Source organism: Peromyscus maniculatus, chromosome 12, assembly GCF_049852395.1.
Source record: "Peromyscus maniculatus bairdii isolate BWxNUB_F1_BW_parent chromosome 12, HU_Pman_BW_mat_3.1, whole genome shotgun sequence".
Taxonomy (NCBI): Eukaryota; Metazoa; Chordata; class Mammalia; order Rodentia; family Cricetidae; genus Peromyscus; species Peromyscus maniculatus.
The window spans coordinates 77,169,810-77,197,493 of record NC_134863.1 but is presented as its reverse complement, the minus strand read 5'-3'; the positions used below and the strand labels follow the sequence as shown (position 1 = coordinate 77,197,493).

The window sequence follows — 27,684 nt, the reverse complement described above, 5'->3', positions numbered from 1 at the left end:
TTTCTCTTGATTGATGGATGGACTTTAAATGACTTCAGGTTGTTCAGCTTGAACAGTTTGTCAGGCTCACTTCCACCTTTCAAATGATTGGCTGAGTCACAGAAAGTGTAAACATCTTCTACAAGTAGCCAAAAATCTCATCATCCCCTTGGTAGAACTCAGTAGATGATCTCAGAAATATCCTTTTAAGTATTAAAAGTCATGGGCTTAATAAATTGCTTTATCAATGAACCAAGTTGCAAAGTGCCCATTGGAGGTGAACTAGTTTCCTCACTGGGAGTAAAGAGATGTATCTACCCACCACTCTGAAAGCAGCTTATTGCTTAAGACTCCTGGCACTTTATGCAATGCTGAATTAATTTAAACTAAATACTCTATGGGATAGATAGAGTCTAGTCTCTGAAATTAAACTCAAGGGAGAGGAACAGTCCTAGAAGCACCACTACACTGTACCATGTGCATCCACATCTCAAGGATGTTATAACAACTTCACCTTGCTAGTTCATGACTTCCTTCCTCATCCTCTCTGCTAATCCTTCATTGCTCACATTATCAGCTGAATGGGGGTCATGGTTCATCTACTATTCTCAGTAATGGCACTCCAGCCCAGGGACTCAGTCAAACCCAACAAACAAGTTGCACTTCCCTAAGCAGATTCTGTCTTTAAGAGAAGAGTTTGCTCCAGCATAGCCATAGCCCAGAACTTTCCTCAGCATCAGGACTTTATCTAAAACACCAGATAGCTCACCTGACATTCTTGGCAAGCAAGGGTGAGAGTAAACTTTGCAAGACACTCCCACACTAAGGAGCCTTAGGGAAGAGAAAACATTAACACTTTTAATTTTGTTTCCTATACATGCCTAGTTATTTCATTCAGCCGGTTTAGATCCCTTGTTCCTGTGACTCCAGGTTTGGAAAACAGATCCTAATGACTCGCTCTTAAATTCCCTGTTTCATCACTTTTGAAAAGTTGGCTCGATATTCCCTGGACATTCATTCACACATACATTTCAGATACCAAATGGCTGCTTCCCCATGCCAATTTGACAATGAGAGAAGGCAGGCCAGACAATTTGAGTGTTCCTCCCCCACATGTAAGAGCTCCCCACCCAAGGCTTCTCAGCAGTGAATTACTGCTGTCGGCATTTGCTTCACAGTCTGGAAATTGAAGTTCTGCCTTGTAGAGGCATTCCTCCCTGGTCGCAGAGCACAGTCGAAAGGCCAGCATCTGGGCATCTGGTTAAATGCACAGCTCTGTCCAGCATGCATGCATCAGCGCCTCACAGAGTCCCAGCTCGTCAGAGACACTAGCTTGCTGACAGCCTGTCCATTTATTTCAATTAAGAAGCAAAGCCAGTACAACAGCCTGCCCTTTCCTTGATTCTCATACTGGATTTGTTTTTATGGAATGGTTCTTCTGCAGTCCAGCTGGCAGGAAAATCATCTCCTTTTCCTCATTTTACAGAGGAAGATCTGTGCTCTCGGGACTTTGAGAGGGAGTCAATGGCAGGATTCTAGCAATAGTCTCTTAGCACTTCACTTACCACTCTGCCTCTGCTGGGAAAAGGAAGAAAAGCCAGAGGCAAAGTGGGAGAGAATATTTACCTAAAGCTTTAGGCTTTATTTTAGAAAAGAATATTACAGCAGCATCCAATAATGCCATTTTTAAAGATTAAAGGTATTATTTAAACACACACTTAACATTAGTGAGAATAAGAGTTAAATGCACTCTGATTTTAAAAGTGGCTCAAGTCACAAGCATGCTCTCTAATACTTAATTAAAAACTGAATTCTATTCTCCTCAGTGTCCATATCAATGTTTAATTGAAATGGTACCAAGGGGCCCACCTTACACATGCAAACATCTTATGCAATAAAGCCTGAAGTATAGGATAAGAAAAAATGTTGTTTACCTTGATGTGTGAGTCCCAAAAGCCAACGTTCTGCCTCAAAATCATTGGAGGAGGGAAGGTTAAAAAGAGTATGTCCAATTTCCCAAGATAATGGCTCACAAAAGGAAACAGATGCTCTCTCATTAACAGATAGATTATATACCACAAGAAGCCCTGAAAGTATTGAGTGGTTCTCAAAGGTGGAGGCTGATATCCCATCATACTCCTAAGGTCCACTCTGTAGACAGTTGCTACACCCAGTGCTCTACTCACCCCCATCAGTCTCTACATTTCTCCACCAAATTAACCCTGATTAGTGTGGAGGAGAGAGATAGAAATAGTTTATATTAATGTGTGAATATGTTATAGCTCTTAGAATTGTCTCAAAGAATTTGTATCTCTAAAAAGATGCCTGCCAAGCTAATGTTGCTCCAGAAGTCAATCAAAGCAGAGAAAGCAGAGGCAGAACCTAGCATGTTCGCATAGGTAATTTGTTTAACTGTGAAAAGAAAAGAGGAAAGCACTTTTGAGCTAGAGACATGCCTCAGTAATTCAAAGCATTTACTATTCTTCCAGGGGGCTGGAGTTCTGTTTGCAGCATGCACATCAAAATGCTCACAACTGCCTGTAACTCCAGCTTGAGGGAATTTGACTCCCTCTTCCAGCCCCAAAAGGCACCCTCCCAGACACAGGGCATACATTCATAGAGACACACATACACACAAATAAAAATAAATCTTTAAAAAGAATTTTAAAAGCATTTTCCTCTCCATTTTGCTGGTGATTAAAATTGAGGCACAGAAGGCCTAATCTACTGCCCCAGGTCACATACCTGGTAGACTGCAAAGTCAAGATCTACACAAAAGTCTCTCTACACAGCCCACGCTCTGTCTACCAAGCTGAGTGTCTTCCTGTAGAAAGAAGCCTATTCCCAAACTGAGGGAAGATATTTAGGTGTCAAGCACAGATCTCCCCTGTCTGTGTGAACTTGTCTAAATGCTAGAGTCATAGATGCCTGATTTTCATAGCTCATTTCCTTTCACATTTTCTAAAGGAAAAAAAATCAGCCATTGCAAACTATTTCACAAGGTGAGCTTTAAGAAATTGCTGTGAAAGTCATTTACATGACTTGTGTGATTATTTGCACAGCTCTTAACGTATGCAAGTACTTCCATGTCTACCATCTCATCTGATCTTCTCATCATCTCTGTAACATAGAGAGCAGGAACCCAGAAAGATCAGCACCCTATTTAAGGTCACACAGCCACTACCTGGCTATTTCCACCTGACTTTCAAACACGTTCCTTGTCCTGAGGCTAACAGTAAATGTGCACAGGACTGGGCCAAATAGCTCAATTTTCATAGCTCTTTCCTGGGTCATCTCAAATACTAAATAAATCAATGCATGGGTAGAGTATCCCTTACCATAATTGCTTGAGAAGAGAAAAGTCTGGATTTTATTTTTAATTTTGAGATATTTTCATGGGCAAGGAAGATCTCTTGGGATAGGACCCAAGCCTAAACTAGAAATTTGCTGATATTCCATATACTGTTTAAAGAACTGGAAATTTAGATTTCATCTTGTGTTCATTCTTTGAGTTAACATAGAGACCAATGGGTTTCATTATATTTTCATGAATGTATACAAGTGTACTCTGGTCTCATCTCCTATTGTCTTATGTTCCCACTGGTCCTTACCTCTCCCTAAATCATCTGTGCTTTCATGTCATATGTGTGCAAAATTTCATACACACCTTACACAGATAGCTGGAAGATAGTCTTTATTATTATTTTTATTTATTCTTCTCTCATACAATACAGCCCAACAGAAGCTTCCCCTTCCTCCACTCCTCCCAGTTTCTCCCTCTTCTCTCACATATCCACCCACCACACATCTCCTCCCTGCTCCTGGCCCCTCAGAAAAAAAGCAGGCCTCCCAGGGACATCAACAGAACATGGCACAAGTTGCAATCAGACTAGGCACAAACCCTCACACTAATGCTGGACCAAAACAATCAAGTAAGAGGAAAAGGGTCCCAAGAGTAGTCAAAGAGTCAGAGATGCCCCCTCCCACTGTTAGGGGTCCCACAAAAACACCAGTCTAACAACCATAACATGTATGCAGAGAACTCAGCCCAGACCCATGCAGGCTCGGCAATTTCTGCTTCAGTCTCTGTGAGCCCCCATGAGCCCTGCTTAGTTGATTCTGGGGCCCATGTGCTCTGGGTATCCTTCACCTCTCTGCCTCTCCTACTTTTCCTCCCCCTCTTCTTGGGGGCTTCAGCTTTTTTAGCACCTCTTTTTTGACTCTGACACATTTCCTGAGGTCAGGTGGTGCTAAAGAACTTTGAATTGGGGCATCAGGAATGATCAGCATCAATATCTTATAGGGCCTAACACATTAGCAGTGACCAGGCCACTGGAGACATAAGACGACATCATTTTGTAAGGGTCATTGAGCCAATAATCACCACTGGCTCTCTGGTAGAAAAAAATAAAAGTCAATGAAAAATAAAATTTCCCTACTGGAAGAGTTCATGGTCAAGTGGACACAGAACACAGATAAGCAAGTAGTAATGATGAAAGACGTGAGGTGTTCGGACGGCGGTTGTGCACTGCGTCCTGTTGGGATGCAAAAGAGGGACCCCTCTGGGCACTGGCTCCTCAGTAAGCATGAGTCCTGAATTTTGTCAACCTCTTGTCTATGTAATTTCTCCCATCTGCCTTTCCAATTCCAAATCCCTCCACCACCCACCCTGCTCTTTCCATCCCAGCAATCACATATTTTCAAGGAACTGGTGTTCACAGTGTGGTGGCATGATGTTTGATGTCAGCAGAATGTAACAAGAGTGTTTGTTTGTTACTATGTGCTGTGTCGTCCAGTGCCTACAGCTGTGCTGGACATGGAAGTAGGTGCTCAACAAACGCACTACAGAGGGAAAATCTGATATAGTCATTTACTCCCAAATGTTTTAATTTAAAAAAAAAACAGTAATGAGCTTAATAATTAAAAGTAAAAATTCCAAGCCACTGTGGTGACACACAGCTTTAATCCCAACACTTGGGAGGCAGAGAAAAGCAGATCTCTGAGTTTAAGGCTAGCCTGGTCTACAAAGGGAAATCTTTGTCTCAAAGAGAAACCCTGTCTCAAATAACCAAAAATTGGTTAATTAATTGAAAGTAAAATAAAGTCCATGCGTTCCCACTAGTTTGGTTTGGTTGTCTCAGTAGGCTTCCCAATCCCTGGTGCATGAGAGGACGTTTTGGAGCCCACTACCTGAGATGGGATACATTGCACAGCCTTGATGCAGGGGGAGGGGCTTGGACCTGCCTCTACTGAACATATCAGGCTCTGCTGACTCCCCATGGGAGGCCATAACTTGTTGGAGGAAGGAATAGAGAGTGGCTTGTGGGGAAAGGCCAGAGGGGCTGGAGGAGAGAAGAGAGGGAGATCTGTGGTTGATATGTAAAATGAGTAAAAAAATTTTTAATAAGTCAAATAAAATAAAAATGCCTCCTGCACCTGTCTTAAAGAGCCCAAATTTTTCTGATTCTGTCTACACCCTCATCCTTCTATTGTGCCACTCTCCTGTAGCAAGTAGCCTCCACTGCGATGCCCTGGTGCCCCTGGGTATAAGCTTTGGTTCCCATTCCTGGTATAGTGGGACCTCTGTTTTAACATGAGTGCTGCTGTGGGCAACTGGCAGCCTCTGATACCCTGTGTTCTGTGCAGATTGGGATTTGGAACTCCAACAGTGGGCTGAACATGACAGACGGCAACAGAGACAGGTCCAACAATATCACGGATTCGCTGGCCAACCGAACACTCATTGTCACCACTATTCTGGTAAGCTGTGAAGCCCTGGCCTTTTATCTGCACTCCCACACAAGACCTGAAAGGATCCTTCCACTGTCTTTTTCAGGCTGGCAGTTCTGTCTGCATGTGTCTATTTTTCAAACTGGGAAACTAAAAGCATACATTTGTACATGCTTAAAGGAGTGAAATGTAAGCCTCAAAACCTCTCTACAGACTTTCATCTTACCAGAATCCCAGGTCCATTCTTACCTCTCTCCGCCCCACCCAGGGGCTCTTTCTTGTTCTTTGCCTGATGAATTGCTGGATGGTTTCAAGCAAGAGGAGACTCTAGCAACAGACCCGGGAAGTGGCACAGAGGTGGCAGGGGATGGGGTGGCTGGGGAAAAGGGTGGCAGTGAGATTGCTTTCTGTGACCTCCCTATGCTGTCAATCAATTTTTCCCCATGTCTTTCCATAACATAATTCCTGCTCTGTCAATTCCCCTGCACCCAGGTTCCAGCTTCTCTGGAGTCTGGCAACATACCCATCTCTGCCATGGTTTCCCCTAGTTTCCTGGTTTAATAGGTCCCTGAATACCACATTGCATTTCCATTCTTACCCCCCTCCAATGGCTCCTCTCCATGGGCTCATATCTCTGGAAATAACCCTTGTGTTAACTGATTTCCAAAAGACGTGTGTCCCATTGCCATTCTGGTCTTATGCCCAGTTAGCCACTGTATACAAGCCAGCCAATTTCTCTCTCTTTCTTTTCCCAAGAGATCTAGGTAGGCATAGTGCACTCTGAACTCTGCATTTAAAGGCATGCTTTGCTTTATTTCTTTCAGTCCTTGGTATTAGAGCTATTTTTCTTTGAATTTGCCTTGTGAGACATGATTATCAAAAGTATATCTGTTATTTTCTTGTTGTTTTGTTTTGTGTTTTATTCTGGCCATTACTTTTGCTGCAACCACCTTATGGAAATTAGGTTTGGAGGGGGGCTGTTTTGTTTCATTTTGTTTTGAAAGGTTCATTGTGTAGAATTGGCTGTCCTGGAACTCCCCTATGTTGCCACTCTGGGCAACAATTTTCTATTGCGGTTGCATGATCCAACTGTCAATTTACTTGATGAGAAACCTAAACATACAGGGCATCTCATCAGTAGAGTGATTATTATAATTGTATAAAACAAAATAAACCTTTATTTACTCAAGGGAGAATTAGCAAGTTTACAGATGCATGGTAGGAAAATGGCCATTACTCATAAGATAAGGGATTTATCATATAATCATCTAAGGAAAGCATTATCATATTTGAGGTTCAAGGTGATTTCAAACAAGACTATAGGACTGATGAAATAGGAAACCTTGGAAATAGCCAGCTACCACTCCCTGGGGGACCAGCCCCCAGCAGCACAGGGTTCAAGGGGAATCCACAGAGCCGATGCATACTAAGACTTTTCTATCTGAGGGGGTAAAGGGAAAAGATACTCACACACTCTCTTGATGGTCTCCTTCAGACCTTTTCTCTATTCTTCTTTCATTTTCTCTATTCATTATTTTCCTCCTTTCATTCTTGTCATTTTCCTTCTAATTCTATCTTATTCTTCCTTATTCTCTCATTCTTGATGATTTATCTTTGTCAATCTTTATTTTTGATGCTTTCCTTCTAATTCCTTCTAACTCTCTCATTCTTGATGGTTTCCTTCGAAACCATTTTAACTCTAGCTTTATTCTTTCCCTTACAGCTTATATGCACCAGCAAATTCTTTCAGGCAATATAAAAATTACAAAGTGGTTACATTCTGTTTTTCAAATGAATGATTAGGATGAATACAAGTAAAAAACAACATGTTTTCCATATCCCTTACATGATTAAACATTTTACACATTACAGGTGAAAAACAAATTATCCCAAGAACCCATATACATTCATACCCAAGCAACTTGTTATAGTTTAACAGAGTGTAAGCAAGCAAGATATTCTTTTACTGGCAGGTTGTGTTTTGTGGTTACAAAGAAAGGACTGATCACTTTATTACTTATCTTGAAAGGTAATCTTATAAGGAATCACAAATCTAAACTTTTATATATCAAAAATAATCAGTCAGCTCTATTTTAAATCTTTAGGGTACATACCCTTTTCTTAATAATTTCTTTATATCAGGAGACTGAGGGCAAAAATGGATACAAGGAATTAATCATCACCTTTGATCATCAACCAATCCTAGCCAAAACAAAAAACAAAACAAAAAAAAAACTGCCTTGTTCTTGTTCCTTGACCTTAAAGAGCTCCTCACTCAACTATGTGGCTTTCTAAAATTTAGATTATCTTCTTGGGTTTTTCACCTCAAAGCTATTTAACAAAAACATCTCAGTCTAACTTTAAGTTATTTTCAAAGCTTTCTTTCAGCTGTGATGCACTTCAAAACCTGTGAACATGTCTCCAAACATTAAGGTTAAAGTACTCTAAGCTAGCTGGGCTGCCAGGACTCAATTGTTTTTTCTTAATCATTAACCTATGACACATTCTATATGACACCTCAATAGAAACTCATGTGTCTGGCTGTGTGACACTTCCTTCTTTATATTTTTTAATCATCAAAACTCTATTTAAACTAACATTAATTATTATCAATTAGACAGTACAGCTTAGGAAGAAATCATTTCCATAATAGTCCACAGGTTAAAACACCCATTAGAATGGAAAGTTTGCATGAGATAAACACACTACATTACAGGCAGTGGGGATCTCCCCACACCCATTCACACTATGCCAGGTACCAGAGAAAGATGGTAGCGGCAAACATGTAAGGGCATAGCAGAAGCAAAAGACATTCTGGGGTCTGGGGTCTCGGGGCCTTGCCTGTCTGAGATTCATCCATCAGGGATTTTCCTTCTAGTGGGCTGATACCCTAAACTTCAATTGCCATCTGCTGCTCTTCTGACACGGCCACCAGCAGCCAACCAGTATATAGAGAAAGTAAGACTGAATTTGGAATGAAGCTGAGACTAAAAATTAGAATATTTGGTATACACAATGTTTGAAAAATGAAAGGATTATATTTGCTGGGTCTCATTTCTCCTTTATAAGTAGACTCTCTTAAGTCAAAGCCTAAGGAAAGTGGAGTCCTGAAAAGGAAGCCTGGATGTGGTCATGTGGAGGAGGCACGTGGAACCCTAGTGTCCTTTGAGACTTTCCATCTTCTCAGATTCAAAATTTGAAGATAACTGTGTCTCTGTCACACCACACACACACACACACACACACACACACACACACACACACACACACACAATACAGCAATGCAAGAAAAGGCTCCTCTCTAAGGAGGTAGGAAAGAAATGAAAAATATATGTGAAGGCTTCTGTAACAGTGGTAGACAAGAATAGCAGAAATGGGAATGCAAGCAACTGACTTTAATATTCTCCACTCTTAAAAGCCAACTTCAAATGTTATATATCTTCAGGCTACTGATGGGCTACTTTCCTTTTCATGATAATGGAGCTTTCGTACCTGGCTTATTTCACTCAGGAAGAGCCCTATGTGATGTACAGGAAATCCGATAAGCCCCTATATGGCAACGACAGATTTGAAGGATATTGCCTGGATCTGCTGAAAGAATTGTCAAATATCCTGGGTTTCCTTTATGATGTTAAACTAGTTCCTGATGGCAAATATGGAGCCCAAAATGACAAAGGAGAGTGGAATGGAATGGTTAAAGAACTCATCGACCACGTAAGCAAAAATACACCTGATTGTTTGAAAAATGCCCTAAGTGAGAAAGAGGAGAAAAAAGTAACTGATTCAAAACAATAATAATAATTTTTTACCAAAGCCTTGAAGAATGACTTTGGTGTTCCATGTTGTTAGCCATATACAGGCACACACACACACACACACACACACACACACACACACACACACACACCTCTGGGGAGGGTTGGGTGTGTGGGTGTGTGCACCTTACCCCGATCCCCACCCCTCCATAGTTTCTGTTTTGTCACTGATAAACACTGTAATGTAACCAAAATCCGCCCCTTATATGAAAAGCATTTGTAGTTGAGATTAGGAAGTAGGAATACTCAGGGTAAGTCTAGTCATTCACAGAGAAGGGCGGCAACACAGCTGACAATTTTGAACTTGTTTTTACAGAGAGCTGACCTCGCAGTGGCTCCTCTCACCATCACCTATGTAAGGGAGAAGGTCATAGACTTCTCCAAGCCCTTCATGACCCTGGGCATTAGCATCCTTTACCGGAAGCCCAATGGAACCAACCCAGGTGTTTTCTCTTTCCTCAACCCCCTGTCTCCAGACATTTGGATGTATGTGCTGCTGGCTTGCTTGGGAGTCAGTTGTGTGCTCTTCGTGATCGCAAGGTAAGCTTGAGAATATTGAATTCATGACAATGATCTGTCAGTCACAGACTTCAGAAATTCATGTTTTAAAGTGCAATTTTACTTTTGCTCATTGCTGCATTTTCTCAAGGTCTCCATGTAAAACTATTGTGTGCATTGAAAGCTAATTATCCATAAAGATACATTTTTAAAGAAACAAGGAAGTCCTTAATATTAATTTGACTTTTTCTGTATTTCAATTCATATAAAATAGCTATTTATCCCATTTTCTGAGGAATACAGACCAAAAATGCAATGGATCATCTGGGATAGCTGAAATATTACTAAAAATAATAATAAAATGATTTTTAAGATATTTGGTTCCTTGAATAATCGATTAAGCCAAACAGAAAAACCAGTTAGCTAGGCATCACCATAGCAAATAAAAAACACAGAAAGATTGAAACATTGAAAGATGCTGAAACCTGTAAGGATCAAGAAAAACACTTTGAAAATTTGTGAGATTGTTCTTTAAAATCGTTGGAAGGTTGATAAGAAAATCATGGAAATAACACTGAAATGACATGAGATTATGGAGGACTGATTGGTTGACTGATGATTGATTGATTGGTTCTGTCCCAGGGATGAACTGTAGAGCCTTAAGGATGCTTAGCCCTATGCCACTCAGCTACATCCTCAAGCCATTACAAAAATCTTATTATACTCTGCAAGTTTTCAATTTCAGTTTTATCTTTTAAGGTTAAATTCTGCCTCTATATCTAACCATTATACTTTACACAATTCTTCCAAAGTTTTTTACCCCTCTCAGTAGACCATATATCAAAATGCCTTTGATACTGAATTTGAAACTGCTATTTTATTTATCTGTTCTTTTTAAACATTTGATAGTCATAGATAAACTGTTTTAAAAATTACCTTTTTTTTTTTTTTTTTTTTTTTTTTTTTTTTTTTTTTGGTTTTTCGAGAAAGGGTTTCTCTGTGTAGCTTTGCGCCTTTCCTGGAACTCACTTGGTAGCCCAGGCTGGCCTCGAACTCACAGAGATCCGCCTGCCTCTGCCTCCCAAGGGCTGGGATTAAAGGCGTGCGCCACCACCGCCCGGCTAAAAATTACCTTTTAATGCCATGTCCTTGTTTTCAATCTTTTTCACCTTTCAACAAAAATTGATAGAAAAAAATTTTCCCTAATCAATTTTTGTCTTCTCTCCAGGAATTTATAAGAGAAATATATCTTCATAGTAGCTCCTTGTCATTGTTCACTGTCCAGTTTTGATTAATGCCTGGTAACTTTTCCCCGAGCATAATTACAAAGAAAGCTTGGGAAAATAACCCAAGCAGGGAATGTACAGAAGACCCATGAGACAGACAGAGTCAAACCAAACAAGTGACCTCTCTATGGATATGAGGGCTAAAGCTTAGGAGTTCTCAACACCTTGTAAAACGTGCCATTGCCAAATCTCAAATTTTATGTTTTTTGAAATAGTAGTCAAAATTCTCTTTCCATACACACACACACACACACACACACACACACACACACACACACACACACACACACACAAGGATTATCAATTTCAAAATGTCAGTCATTTCAAGGTCAAGACATTATGCTCAAGAAAATTTAAAGAAAATATTGCTTGAAAATAATTTTTAATCGGCTATTGACCTTTGGAGATTTGTCACGGTAACTAGGGGAAGTGAATATTGCCCTGGGATAGCTGTATTGTAATGAAGTACCCTCTTACAAGGAACACACCACATTGTACCAAATTGTTGCATTTTACATTTCTCTGCTTGGATCTACCCCTAATTAAGCAATAAAAGGGGCAGAGGACAATAAAAATGTGAGTTTTCATATCTTGCATCTATGGTTTCTTCAAACATTAATGCTCACAAATGGAGCAATCAAGGTAATGTTAATGGAAAAGCACATGACTTACTATAGCGAAGTTGGCCAAAGCTGGCAAGAAAACAGTGTGTCAGCATAGCCCAGAAGCCCTGAGAGGCACACAAGCTGAGGGGACCCCTTTGTAGTGCATCCCAACTGAATTCAGTAACACAGAACTGAAAACCAGTTAATCTAATAATAACCTTTTGTTCTAGAGAATCTTTAGAATTTATATTGTGAAATATATCCTTTTATGTTTTTTAAAGTGAAAAAATAAAGTCAAATCTGACATTTAAGCTAACACCCTCACTAAATAGGTCCCTAAAATCATTCATTGGACTGAACTGAATTTATAAAATTAAAAAGCATTAATGGAAGAAGCTAAAGAAAACCTAACAAAATGCCAATTAGGCATGGCTGCTAACAAACTTGTATGTTAGTGTTTTGGTTTGGTGGTTGACTTCCTAAAAATATTTAACCACAAAGAATTAGGTTCATGATGAGCATAGGACTGAAATGAGCCAAACTTCTAAAAATGGACTTACAGTTGTCTTGCTAAAATGGAACTCTTAAAGTTGGCATTTAGCAAAAAGTAAAAATAGGAAAAAGAATGTTCCCTTTAAAGCAGATTCTACAGTTACAGTACAAACTCCATGGTTGTATAACAAGTTCAAATAGATGGATTCTTTTATCTTCAAAGCGACCAATTTCTATTGACAACAAGAAACAGAAAGCCCCCTCAATTAGGAAACTTCACATCAAGGACTACTTCACAACTTTTCACTTCGTGTAAACTTTATGCATCTAAACCTTAACCCAAAGTAAACATTCCCATGTATAAATCCACTAGATTCACTATGCTGAGTTTTGTTGTATTTGTTTTGTTTTGAAACAAGGAAGTTCTTTCTTTGCAACCCAGGCTGTTCTTGAACTTCCTATGGAGACAGGCTGGTCTCACATTGGAAGCAACCCTCTTGTCTCAGTCTCCCAAATGCTGGAATTACAGGCAACACCACCGTGCCCATGAAAAACTATTATATATGCAAGTTGTAGCATAGATCCTAAGCACACTTGTCCATGTGCCATGTTACTGACTGTCCGTACCAACTTACTGAGTGTTTATTGAGTATGGGACAGTCGTTTCAGACGGCCATTCTTTCAGACTATGGATTGGACTTTCCAGTAGACTTCCTGGTGCTGACATGCTGTCCCAGTGGCTTTAGGATTCTACACCTACACAACCAGTGTGTCTTTCTACATTGTAAAATGCCAGTATCTTACAGCAGAGCCTTGTGTCATTGCTCACTATTCGCCAGTTCACGTGCTTCCCAAGTCACTCAGAATCCTGGAGAGAAAGAACTCGCAACTTCCTGAAGAGCTGAGGAGGGTGCTGATGTTTTAGATAGTTTCCCTTTGCTCCACAGAAAGTCCAGTTAATTGCTTACAAGTGTTAAAGTATTCTAACATTTATTTATTTATGTTTATTTACACAGGGAAAAAGTTAAAAAGCAGCATTCCAAGGACGCATGCTCACAGATCAGAGTGTATTTAGTGGGTAAACAACAGAATATCGGTGGTGGGGGGAAGGGGTGGTTGCCAGGTGTTATGGTCTGTTTGAAAAGCCTATATGCTTGAACACATAATCTTCCTAATTTATTGCAATTAATATTTTTAAATTATTGTACAAGGGACAATGATATTGTTTAAGTCACAGCATCTTTAGTCTGCATGCTGTTTCAATTATTAGGTTCATTAATATCGGTATTCGTTCTTTCAGCTCAGCAAACTACTATGGTTATAAGAGTGTATAAATTCAAAACTTAATTATACTGTTGCAACAGTAATTAAAATGTATTGGCATGCACTGTCAATTAAAGCTATGTTCATAAGCTTACAGGAACGTGCATGATGTACCCTGCAGCTTGGGAGAAGCCACAGGAAAGAGCTGGATGATATTATGGTGCAATAAATGACCAGGCTGCTATCCTAACACCCCTAAGACTCCGTGAGAAGACATAGCACACTTTGCAGAAGATATCCAGGGCTTTAGAGAACATTTTTCATTAAGAGAAACTATCTTCCCAGTTCTTTGTTCATGATTCACAGCGTGTCCTGCTTTTCACTGTAGATAATATATTCACCTTAATCCCAGTTCTCCCTGATGCATCTGCAACCTGCTATTGTTTACTGCTGAAGCCTTATGGCTTGGAGAGCATCCTTATGTTCTCATTGGCGCTATGGAATTTTAACATTACTCTAACAATCCTTTTTGCCTTAAAAGGACCCAGTGGCAAATGGCAAAGCTTCCAGTGCTACGAATTATTGCATTTTAAATTATTACAGATTACTTTGCAGAATATCTGGCAATGTCTTTAAAAAAAAAGAAAAGAAAAGAAAGCACACTTTGCTAGGGTTCCCTAAAAGACTCCTAGAGCAAGCCCCTCCTCTGGATTACATAGGTCAGAAAGATTCTTAGAGACTAAAATCGTAATCCGTTCCCCAGATCATTATTTTAAATGTTGCTCCTAGACGTCTGGATTTCCCCATTTTATAAAGAGGCAAACTGAAGCCAAAGAAGTCAAGTCAAATCCTTTGTGTAGATTTCTTGGGTGATTCATTGTATTTCCAGGAACTTAGGAGCCATGGCCTCTTGCAGGCAGAGCGATAATAGTACCACAGAAAACACTTCACACCTAACCAGAGTTGGTGATTACATGACTGTGGGGCATAATTCAGAAAAGAATTCAATTAAAAATAAATCAAGAGGAAAACATGAGCTTCTAATTCCCCACTCTGAGCCTTGAAGTTAATGTTAATATACTAACTGCATTGGTCTATATAGTATATACCTATACCTGGGCTATGGTCCTTTCAAATTTAAACTTTGTCTTTTCATTGAAGAATTGAGGTTTGTATTTCTACATGGTATCTTTGAAATGAGTGATATACTCCCAAATCCAGCCCTTTTTTTCTGTTTATTTATTTTTCTTTATTCTGCATTATTTGTGAAATGTTAGACTCTCTATAGTGTGTGTCCATGGAACCATAAATGTTCCTGGAGGGCACATGGCCCTCACAGCATCTAGCCACACATCAGCTCAACTGTGTAATCGTTCTGTATTCCATGCCACTCTTGCTGCTCCTTGCTAGAGTCAAAACTTGGGATGTGGGAGCTTTTCTTTATGGTTATCCAGTTGCTCAGTAAAATGGAAATGAACAAAAACTCGGAATTCGAGAGACAGGTCTGAGGAATGCAATTCTAGCCACCAACGGGTCTGTCTGACTCTGGAGCAGGAAGCTGGTGAACATTTGCCCAGGGACTTTCACATGTATTTCAATAGAGCTGGAGATGTCTACATACGGTCTTCACTCCTGTGGCTTTCTGCTCAGCTGCTGGGTTTTCTGCGTCACTCAGCAGGCTTTACTCTGCTTCATGTGTCTACCTGATATTTATGAACTGTTTCTGTTGATTACCACAGGTTTACACCCTACGAGTGGTATAACCCTCACCCATGCAACCCCGACTCAGATGTGGTGGAAAACAATTTCACTTTGCTAAATAGTTTCTGGTTTGGAGTTGGAGCTCTCATGCAGCAAGGTACACCGGTTGCCCATGTTGTCACTTGCATCCCACAGTCTGCTGACAAGCTTTCAAGCTGGTAAACTCCACCATGAAACTAGATGGTAGGATGAAACACTCAGAGATACAAAACAACAGCAATAGACAAAGACGGCAATAGGGTCTAAGTGGAACTTCCTTTCTACGTATCTGAAAAGAGCACCTCTTTCCAAAAGGGGACATACATTTCCCTGCAAGTAGTGAAGAATAAGGAACCTATGTTAGTTATTTCCTCATTGGTGTAATCAAATAACTGACTAGAAGCAATGTAAGGGATAAAGGGTTTGTATTGACTTATAATTAAGAGTATATTCCATCTGGTGTGGGAAGCATGGCAGCAGGAGCTGGGGGCAACTGTCACATTGTTTCTGCCGTCCGGAAACAAAGAACAATGACTGCTGTGCCCTGCTCACTTTGCCCATCTGTACTACTTTTTCCTTTTTATTAAGTCGACATCCCCAGCATATAGGAAGGTGCTTCTTACATTCAAGGTCTTCCCACCTCACCCAAACCTCTCTGGAAACATCTTCATAGACATGTCAAGAGTTGTATCTCCTAGGTGACTCTAAACCTTGTCAAGTTAACAGTGATGGTTAGCCATCCCAAAACCTTAGGCTTCTTTTTTTTTTTTTTTAAGAAATGCATTTCCACAGATAGACTTGCCCATCTTTTCCTTCTTAGTCATAAATTCACAAGCCAAAAGTATAAATGGACTGGAGTTTAAACCCTTAGAAGTTTGAATTCACTTGGATTCTTCCAATTGCTAACAGGACCTAGAACTTCCACCTAATTACCACTCTGAGAAACTCTACAGAGATTCACCGTAGCCACCCGATAACTTTTTACAATCTCCTTCAACTGGTAACCATAGCAACAGTAAACTGTAGAGGTTGGAGAAATAAAACTGAAACCGAAGAAATGTAATATATTTTACCTTTCTCTATGATTTCAGAGGTTTTGGGTTTTTTGTTGTGCAAGAAGGAGAAGTTGTTTTAGCCTTTGGAAGCAATCCAACTAGTTTGTGGGTTATCTTCAGTTTGATTTCAGGCATTTGGTCTACCAAATATTTCCAAGATTAAATGCATTAATTTAAGAAAATCATAAGTCACAGATGCTGTTGCATTTGGACTCTCTTTCCACTTAACAATAAGCTACAAAATAAATTGGTGAAAGAAAACCCAACTGGGATATACATTAAACATGTGTGTGATTTGAAAGTCAACTTGAGGTTTTTCATTAGGAGGTTGTTATCATATCATTTGAAATGTTTACATTCTGTGAATCCAACAGAGAGAGAGAGAGAGACAGAGACAGAGACAGAGACAGAGAGACAGAGAGAGGGAGAGACAGAGAATATGAACATGCATGTTGGTCATTGGTATGAAAATACCATATAATTTAAGAAATGGACACTTCTATTTTTGTAGTCATGCATAGTTTATGTGGGGACTGTTAAATGGGTGCAGACACAACCAGATTTAGTAGAAATCACTGCCATGAATTTAGAGCATAAATCCTGCAAGACACCCCCATTGGAAGTTGTGTCTTGCTTACCCAGTGCATTTAATTCTTTAGGGAAATTATCATGTGAGCAATTATTCTGAGAATGAAGGAGGCCTCCTCCCATCCCTACAACTTGCCTTTTCCAGGAATAACAACAACAACAAAAAATACACACAGGTTTCACAGGCCATTCTGCAAACCTACGCAGGTATATGCCTATTGTCATGTACATGTATCCATTTTTAAAACCTTGCTCACATATTTTCCCCATTTGGAGTTTACCAGCATCCACAGCAAACTGTGGGATGCAGTGTCTGTTAGTTACCACTACCTTGGATACATGACAGTCAGCCCCAGCCAGACTCTGCTTGTCTTCAAGAAGTTGACAAACACTCCTCAGGGCCAACGAGCATTTCCAAGTGTAGTGTTTGTGACATCTGCCCTTGATACATGGCGTTGGACCAGGTAGCTATTCATCATCATACTCTCCCCTGTGTGCAGAAGCCTGTTGTATTAAATTGGAAACCACGTTGTTTCGTTTATTTTTTAATGTGATGATCAGACTTTCTCTTTTCTACAGAGCCTGAGCAAAGTCTGGATCAGGATTGGCTGTCATGTCTGCCATAAAAGCCACTAAAGAGACTTCAGCAAGTATTGTCTCATCCTGAGTATTTTCCAGTGGTGTTTTACTCTATACTATTACTGTTCTCATGGCTTCATCCTTTAGGGTACTGAACATGCACAAATCATCTCTTCTTGAGGGAGGCCATTTTGAAATACATCAGATAACATTAAGAATTAAGAAATTCACAAAATGATATGAATTTTTTAAAACAATGCAAAGGAACATTGAGAAATTTCATGAATATATCTAATGAGAATTTAAAATGCAACTCCATTAGATTGCTACCTTTTGCCCTAAATTCCTGAGAATTTCTTCTAAAATTAAAAATATTCATTTTAAAGTAAAAAACAAAAATTTATGTTTGCATGTCAAATCATTATTCATCTATAGATGACTTTCTACTTCCATGCAAAACACAATGATGCATAGATACAGATAAGTTGCAAGCCATCTTTTCATAAATACAACAAAATAACATAAGGATAAACTGATTGCAGAAAATTTGCACCTATGAGCCAAGAAAAACTGTATCTTTAATGTGATATTTTTCTCCTGTGGCTATTTTATAAGATAAATGGTATTTTAATGGTATCTAACTAAAGATCTAAAATAATATCACATTGCCACAAGGCTGCTAAATCAATTAAGTACAAAGATACAAGGCAATCTTGGGCTTTAAGCATACAAACCCATAGGCACATAAATCCTTTTAAACCACAAGATGAAAAAACAACAGCAACAGATTATTCTGCTAAATCCTTGGAGGCAATTTAATGGAAACGGTTACAAATTTGTGTAATGTTACACACCAAAATTCAAACAAACAAAAGAATAGAATGAAAACTACTGTCAAACCATTTATCTCATCAGAGGGATCCAAGCATCATAGACACACTAAGAGCATTAAAGTAATATTTGTGTATTCAAAGCCCAGACACTCTGCCAGCCTGCATCTCCTCATCCTGGCTTTGAGCTGATTTTGATTTCATGAGCAATGCCATGTGTCTGCTTGTAGATTAAACCTGAGTATAAACTCATCCATTTGCAGACTAGTAAACTCCGATTTTTATTTCCATCTCACACCATTAATACCTACACAATATCAAGATACCAACCGAGTTAGTGTAGAGAAAGGATTTTCCAAACCCTTCTCACTGTACTCAAACATTTTGAGTCTCTGGGATTTTCAATGAGAGCTGGCCCCTGCCTGCTTTAACTGAACACATAAATTCGGGCACGACTTCAGGTTCATAGAAGTAATTCTAAGCATATCACCAGGAATAGGTTTCCGGCAAATGGACTAACTGAAATGCATTCATGAATCAGTTCAACTGAAGTGAACTCAATCATACTTCTGGTCCCTTCCAACTTGACTACTTGGGATGTAGATGCCTACAGCTCAAAGTTGAGCTAGACTCCTCTCAGGATGTTTGACCAATAGAACCAATAGAGATAGGAGGATTTTCTTAGTAAACACATATTAAGTATCTCCATGTTACCTTCAAGAAGTAACAAGTGACCTGAATGGTAGCTAAATAGAGTATTCCTACCAGGCACAACATCTCTCCACCTGAAAAAACAGCCAATTTTTTACAAATTATTTATTTAAGGGAAAAATGTGCACTTTGAAGAACAGAACGTGTCCTATTTCAGCCAAACAAGACTGTAAATTAGAGGAAAAAATATATTGTGTGTTTCCTTAAGAGTAACATGAAACAAAACGGTACTCACCCACAAAAAAAAGTGTGTCTGAGCTTCATTTCACATTATCTGAAAATTTCCAATCATTTTGGTTAAGTTGCATGTTATAACTGCATCTGTAACCTTTTGAAAGTTCCTCACATGTTTTAACCTTAAATAAAAATAAGTTACCATTTTAGAGCTTTTCATCATTATAGAAAAATCTAAAATTTCTTATTTTCCTCTAAATAATTCATTAGGCAGTAATAAGGTCAAAAACCTTAGAATTAGCTCTTCACTTTTAAGCAACTAAATACATTTTAGTCTATCTTAGAGCTAAAAGCATCATAAGGCTATCAATTCTGACTACAATTTTGTAAGCAGAAGTAATAATTAATAATAATAAGTAATAAGCAAGACTTAAAGAAAGGATAACTTGGATTTTGTACCAGTTCTAGAAAGCACATTCATTTCATCGTCATACAAGATAGTCTTTGCAGAGTTCCTCTCCCTTAGAATAATGACCAGGGTGAGTCTCCTTTTGCTTGTTGACTTGATGTAACACCCTAACTCTGATGATGCTGTCACAGGATCAGAGCTGATGCCCAAAGCTCTATCAACCAGAATAGTTGGAGGAATATGGTGGTTTTTCACCCTAATCATCATTTCATCCTACACTGCCAACCTGGCTGCCTTCTTGACAGTAGAGAGGATGGAATCTCCCATCGATTCCGCAGATGATCTGGCCAAACAAACCAAGATAGAATACGGAGCAGTCAGAGATGGATCAACAATGACCTTCTTCAAGGTAAGGACCTGGCAAAGCCTTCTTAGTGCTTATCTCATACAGAGATGATGGTGGAGAAGTATAAAAACCTCTTCAACTAGAGAAAAGATATTGGGCAATGTTTCCAGTGAAATGAATTATTAATGTCATAATCCCATTATGAGGAACTACATCCTCACCATAAAGACCTTCTTCTTCAGTCTCTCATTCGATCCATACTTTTTGTTTGTCTATTTACTTATTTCATGTTTGTTTTCTAAAGCAGAGTTTTGTGTAGCCCAGAGTGGCCTCAAACTCGGTATGTAGCTGAGTCCAGCTTTGAACACATGATCCTCCTGCTTTCATCTCTCAAATGTTAGAATTATAGACACAGGCCACCACACTCAGCCTGATTGCCAATATAATACATTCAAATCTACAGATTAGTGTTCCCCTGGCCTTATTTTTTCACATGTATTTATTTATTGTACATGTGACTATATACACACACTACGGCACACATGTGGCAGTCAGAGGATAACTTTTAGGGGTTGGTTTCCTCAGGCCTCTGGTTTCAGAGACTGAACTCAAGTCATCAATCTCGGCAGCAAGTGTCCTTACCCAGACCACCTCACTGGCCCTTCTCTGGCCTTTATATTTGAATACGATACTTGCCTGGATGCTATCTAACGTTGCTTCTACAAAATGAAGATTTAAATAACACTATTTTATTCTGTTTGAGACTTATAAGATAGAAGCATGTGACCAAAAACAAACAAACAAAAAAAAGTTGATAATAGAACTAAGTTGTAGAATTAAAACCAAAAATTCCCAGGAAGCTAGCTATGTCTGCAGCTCTCCAGGAGTCATTAATGTTTTATGAACATCAAAGGAGAATGATGTTAAACTGGGTTGGATTTTATGATCAAGTCCATTTCACTGTCCAGGTCTTTTTAACTAGTGATAACAATAATGAAACTGATTTCCGCCTTGCTGATGAAGTAAGCCTGGGTATTTTTATTATCAAATTTCAGGTATTATACCTCCCATAAAATCAATTCTAGTAGGCCCAGTAGGTTTAGTAATCATGAGGTGTGGCCCCTGACTTTATGAATGAAGAAGACAGGAGTTCGAGGAGCCGAACCCCTTGTGTAGCGATGTGCCTGGTCCTCTCCAGTAGAGGGGCTGCAGCCTTCTGTCGGGAAACACTGATAAACACAGAAATGCAAGTCTAAACTCCTCCAGGATCCCTTCTCACCACAGTTAGAACGGATGCCACCAAGAAAAAAGAAAGATGACAAGAAATGTTGGCAAAGGTGTGGGAAAAGAGGGAATGTTATTCACTCCTGGGGAGAGTGTAACATCATATAGCCATTCTGGAAATCAACACATAGGGATCTCAAAAAATGAAATCTAGAATTACCATATGCCCCCACTGTACCACTCCTGAGCACATACCCAAAAGTCTCCATCTCCTACTACAGATGAACCTGTACATCCACACTCACGATAGCTCTATTCACAATAGCAAGGAAACGGACCAGCCTGGCTATCCATCAACAGATGAATGGATTGTAAAATGTGGTGCACGCATGCAACAGAATTTCATTTAGCTGTAATGAAAAATGGAACCATGATATTTATGAGAAAAAAAAATGAATAGAGCCGGGAAGGAAGAAAACAGATTTTGGATGACAGCAATGGAATATTGCCTGTCCTATGTGCCCCTAGCTCAGAATGTCTATATGTGTATGTAAGTTGTGGGGGTCTGTGAAACTAGGAAGGAGACAGGAGAATAGAGAGGTTCAAGGAAGTGGAGAAGGACACTAAGACGTAAGTGACATGAAATCAAGAGGAGTTGGGAAGGGAAGAAGTAGAAGGGGGGTCAGGGGGATGGGGAGGGAAGGGGTAGAAGGGGTTCAGGGAGATGGGAGAGAAGAGGGTAAGAGAACCAACAAAACTTCTGTTTAATTTCAGGAGGAAAGATAATACTTTTCCTGTTAACTAATTTTATTTTTAAAGAAATAACAAAAATAAAGGTTGGTTGTGTAAGGAAATGAGCTTATGAGTAAACAGAAAACATTTGTAACCAGAAGAAACTCTAAAAGCCCCTCTGCAAAGTTCACACTGGGATTCTTACAGATGAAGTCGTCAGCCCGAGGCTGGGTGGACGTGTAAGATATCCTAACAGAAATTGCTGAAGGAAGACAAAGCAGGCATTGCACTGTCGGGCAGTGTCCGTTCACTACCTAATTGAAGAACTTCAGCAATGATTGCAGTGAGAACAGAAACTGATGTGGAGTAAGCATACCCAGCAGTTTATTAAATAGCAGACTCATGTGGAAAAAGTAGTGTATAGTTTTTTTATATGTTAAGAAAGACATTTAAAAACATTATTATTTTTCATATTAAGGACAAAGTGATTAAGTAGGTTTTTACATCAAAGAGATCATGTCTCCCTTGGAGAGTCATATTTTGAGTAATGATTATAAATGCATACAAGACTTCCCAAGTTTCTAAAAAGTTTGGTAGTTTCTGCAAATCAGTACTGTGACAAGGCACAAGTTCACCAAAGCTAACTTTCATTGTGATACTTGTCATAAACAAGGGAAGTCATGATCAGGCACATGAGACAGAAGAAAACATATCAAAGTGTGAAGTATGTGTATCTGAAAAACCATCCCAAAATATGTATGTTGCTCAACATTATCATGAAATCTTGAAGCACAGGGATATGGGTGACTTTGCTACCCCATCTCACCACAGTCAGAATGGTTGTCACCCACAAAGAAAACTGAAGACTGTAAGTGAGCAGAGGTGATCCCAAGGACTTTCAGATGCACACTTCCAACAGTGGGGGAGGGTTATTCTGAACCATAGACCTGACCTAACTTTTCCAAAATTAGGTCAAACCTCAGAGAAGTCTAGGAGGTTTCTTCCTCAAGAGTGGAGACCTAGTTTACTATTGCATCACCATAATCCAATCTAGTAACTGGTTCAAAGCAAGTACTCAGAAAATACATCCAAGGTACAAACTAGTGACTGGTATACAGTAGATACTTAGAAAACATGTTCATGGTAAATGAGTAAGCATGTAAACAAATAAGAGACAGAGACAACACACACACACACACACACACACACACACACACACACACACACACACACACATACACAGAGGATAGGCAGCTAGAAACACAGACCTACAGAAGAAGAGTCCCTGTTTGCCAAGTCCTTCACTTTACACATCAGCCTGTGGCCCAGGGACTCTGTTTATCAAGAAGGAACTTATTTGCAAAAAGAAAACAAGGACTGAATCTGATTTTGCTTTTCCCTTGAGGGAAGCAAGCTGTCAGAAAACTTCAGAGGGTGAACATTCAAGAGTTCATAATCTAGATTGTTTTACAAGGGAAAGAAATATTCCAGCCTTTTAGCTGTCCGGATAGTTTCATCCAGAGAGTTCAGTCACTGAGTGACAGTAGTTATAAGTACAAGGAATCAATCCCATCAATGTCACCCTTGCTATGCCCCCAGGCCTCCCTTTCTCCCTGCCTTTACCTCTTAAGTGAAAGCAAGAACCTCTTCTGAGTGGGAGGATTTGGTCTAACCTAGCACATTCTAGCTGGTGTTTGGAGCAGACAAAAAGAGACCACTCAGTCACAAAAAAGACATTTTCACATTGCATCGCAGTATAATGAATGTCTTTTTCAGAGAACAGAACAGTCTTCTGCAGCACTCCAGTGGTAACAACTGGTCCCTTTATTTCCAAGGCGGGCTCAAATCATTCCAGCATTGGAGAATGGGCAGTTGTAGGGGCCACAGTTATTAACAAAGTCTACAAACAAACAAAATGCACCAATCCCTCACATTTGCTCCCTAGCCTATAAGCAAGGGTTTGGTATTTTACTTTATTTATTTACTTACTTATTTATTTTTATTGAGAGTGTGTGTGCGTGCGTGCGTGCGTGCATGCGTGCGTGCGTGTGTACGTACATACATACAAACATGCATGCTATGGAGAATGTGGAGGTCAGAGGACAAGCTACAGGGGTGGGTTCTCTCCTTTTACCGTGTAGGTCGCAGGGATCAAAGTTGGATTGTCAGGGTTGGCGACAATACCTTTGCCCTCTGAGCTGTCTCACTAACCTGGAACGATGCTACTTCTACAATAGCAATTAAAATTAAAAACAACTTCTCGCAATTTGGTAACTAGAGCTTCCCACAAAGTGTTGCTGCCAAGCACTATTCTCAAAGGATGTTTTTACTAAAGTGCTGTCTCCAAAGTGTGGCAGAAAATTGCTTGCAAAATTTTAAATAAAAACCCATTGACATTTTCTTCTAGACTTTGTTGTTCTTACAAGCAGCGTGATACCTTACATTCCAAAGGACTTGTATTCAATTCTCAATCTTTTAAATGAACAAAATTTATGCTTTTAAAACAGCCCAAGTGAGTTTCTCTTTTCCATTATTTGGATTCAGATAAAGTGTAGATTAGCTGTATTTTTAAAGATGTATGTTTTTAGTGTTTTTGAGTGCATGTGTGTGTGCATATATGGTGTGTGTGTGTGTGTGTGTGTGTGTGTGTGTATACATGAGTGCAAATGCCCAGAAAAGCAAAAAGAGGACATAGGATCCTCTGGAACTAGAATTACTGACAGTTGGACAGTTGTGAGATGCTCAATATTGGTGCTGAGAACTGAACTCAGGTTCTCTGGATGAGCAATCAGTGTTCTAACTTCAGCGTCATCTTTTCAGCCCCCTAGCTGATATTTTTGAAAGCAATAAAAAGCTGGGTAAGTATATGTTTCAGATGAGGGAGGCTTTTCTTTCATTGAGTCATTTCTATGTAGAAACACATTGGTCATCTAAGACTATTCATATTTGGGTGCGGGGGGGGGGGATTGACACACAGCTTACATTTTACAAAGTTTCAGAAATCTTTAAACACACATCCTGAAATTCTAGCTGACATTTCCCATAAGGAAAATAACAACTGTACTTTTTTGGCCAAGGTCAGGGAACTAATGATACTTATTGTACACTGTACTTTCACAAGTTCATGAGCACTCCAAGTCTTAAAGTTTTAATCACCATGGATCATATAATAGTCTATTTGATCAAAGTGTGACATTCATCACAAGGACAGTTAGCAAGCCATGGTTAGGGAAAGGCCAAGTACTTCACCAGCGGTCCTGGTGCTGTTGAGTTTGTTTAGGAACTTAGATATCAGAGGACTACTGTGTACTACTTATCAAGACTTTATTTATAGCAGAAATTTATAAGTCAGAAAATTCATAATTCAATAATTCAATAGAATTCAACAGAAATTACCAATGAACTATTTGATTAGAATTTGGGATGAAGCTGGTTAATAACCCAGAATTAACTATCATGCTGCTATCCCTGTGTTCAGCTAGTGGATGGCTTGTTCCCCTTAATTACTGAAATGCTCTGAACAGATAAGGCTTTCGTTGCTTTTCTGACTTCCTGGGGCCATGATCAATATCACAGGGGGCAGAATCAAAGAACCATCCGTACACACATTATGGTCTGTGGACACAACTTGGCTGTAACTTCCCTAGGACCCACTTGATCTGTTCCTGCACTTTCTACCAAAGATAACTGATAGCCACAACATCCAGTTACAACCTTTCCTTCCATAAATGGTGTATTGAGACATTACAATGTTCTATCTCTCATAGAAACCAGAAATAATACATATACACAAAGCTGTTTTTTTCTCCTTATTGCAAATCTATTAAATGCCTTACTAAATAAAGGAATGGACCTAACTCTGGTGTCACCATGACAATGTAGTAAGTCACATTTTTCCCCCAAAATAATCTTTATTCAAAGGTCTAAGAGACAGGTGAGACTTAAAACAATTATTTACCAATGCCTTTTGTAAACCACCACCACAAGGGGATATTGTTTTCAATATATATTTCACACATAAGGAATACCATAGGTCATTTCAGGAAATTTGACTAACATCACATGCTAAGACATAAATTAAAACCTCCAGCATCTGGAACCATACAGCCTGGACTCAGATTTTGACTCTGGCTAGTTAGCTGTGTAGATCTTGACAAGTTACTTCAACTCTTCATACCTTAACTTCCCTGCCTGCAAACTGAAGCTAGCCTCTAAATCATGAGATTATTTTCAGGGTTATATGATTTAATGAAGCTAATTACACAGTTCCTTAGCAAATAGTAAGCAATTTAGTAGCTATGGCCACTATCATCAATTTTTAGCTCTAAAAGCCACCCTCTGTTTCACTCTCTGTAGACTTAAATTTACTCTGCTCTGGTCTTGGTTCGGCCTTTTGCTCAATAATTTCTAGAATAGGTGCCTTCCCTTAAATCCTAATCCAGAGCCAAGACCCAAAAATCTGAAAGACACCCAATGGCCTTGCCAGAAAGAAACTCCATTGGAAGCCTTTCCTGAGCACATGCCTTGCATTTACAGAACTATATCTCACATGGTTGGTGAGCAGCAGGGGCTATCGTTAGAATTCAGCAAGGCAATTCAGTTTAACTCAGCTCAATCAGCTCAATATTTTTCCAGTGTCTCCAAAATGTCAGCACCAAGGCTCACATGGTAGAAGATAGCGGGGGCGGGGCGGAGTTTAAGCCTTCTGCAAAGCCTGGAGATGTGAATTACAACAGATATACATGTCACATACAACCTGCTAAATACCTACAGCTTACATTGCACAGACAGGAAATGGAGTGAACAGAAGAACTCCCATGGGCCAAATTGCCTACGAAATGGTCATGTAAGAAGTACTTCTCAGTAGAGTCTTGCCTTGTAACAAATCACTGTCTTCCCAGACTCAAGCTAGGGGATTATAAAGATTAGATCTAGATTCTGTCTAAAATGACTTGGATAAAATGGGTTTAAAAAAATCATCACAGACTTGCCATTTCTGGCTTTCATGGTCTGGGGACTTTGGACCAGCTGTGGGAATTAGGAGCTGTAACTATTATAATCTCTTTGCAGCAAGCAGTTAGTGCCATCAGCAAAGCAAAGACTATTTCAAGGAAATCACTGAGACCAGCACCTGTGGAACTGATGCTATTGCAGGGAGACAGAGTTCAGACAAAACCACCGGGAAACAGAAAATGAGAGCAATCCCTCACCCTTTTCCACACAGAAAGACATTCTCCCTACAAGATCTTCTTGTTTGAAAATGCAAGTTCCTTTACTGTCAGTGTCAAAAGATAAAAATGAATTCACTTGGAAAGAAATGTCTATGAGTTCAATTTAACCTAACCTTTTAAAAAATCTGGCATATTGCTTCTAATATACCAATCTTTAACTGTAGACAGGAGATAAACGTGAGACATATTTGAGCAAAGATGTTTAAGTCTCACTGGGAGAATTCCCTGAAGGGAACCAATGAAATTGGAAAGCTTCAGAGAATCTTCAAATGCCATAACTTTTTATTGATTCATGGTAAGGCTATGATCTAACACGATGATCATACCTGGAAAGGCAGAGTCCCCACTGCATCACAGATGATGTCTTCTAACAGTCTTCCTTCAAATGACTACTATT

General features: G+C 39.4%; 1 protein-coding gene across 7 annotated transcripts in view; it reads left to right on the top strand.

Moving 5' to 3' along the window:
• Grik1 (glutamate ionotropic receptor kainate type subunit 1) overlaps nt 1–27,684 on the top strand; it is a 388,066-nt gene that overhangs the window by 327,517 nt on the left and 32,865 nt on the right. For all 7 annotated transcript variants that reach the window (XM_006987930.3, XM_006987928.4, XM_006987927.3 and 4 more), the window contains 5 exons: nt 5,626–5,739; nt 9,220–9,423; nt 9,841–10,064; nt 15,408–15,526; nt 19,946–20,163. In XM_006987930.3, coding sequence (XP_006987992.1) covers nt 5,626–5,739; nt 9,220–9,423; nt 9,841–10,064; nt 15,408–15,526; nt 19,946–20,163 — 879 coding nt within the window. The remainder of the gene's footprint in view (nt 1–5,625; nt 5,740–9,219; nt 9,424–9,840; nt 10,065–15,407; nt 15,527–19,945; nt 20,164–27,684) is intronic.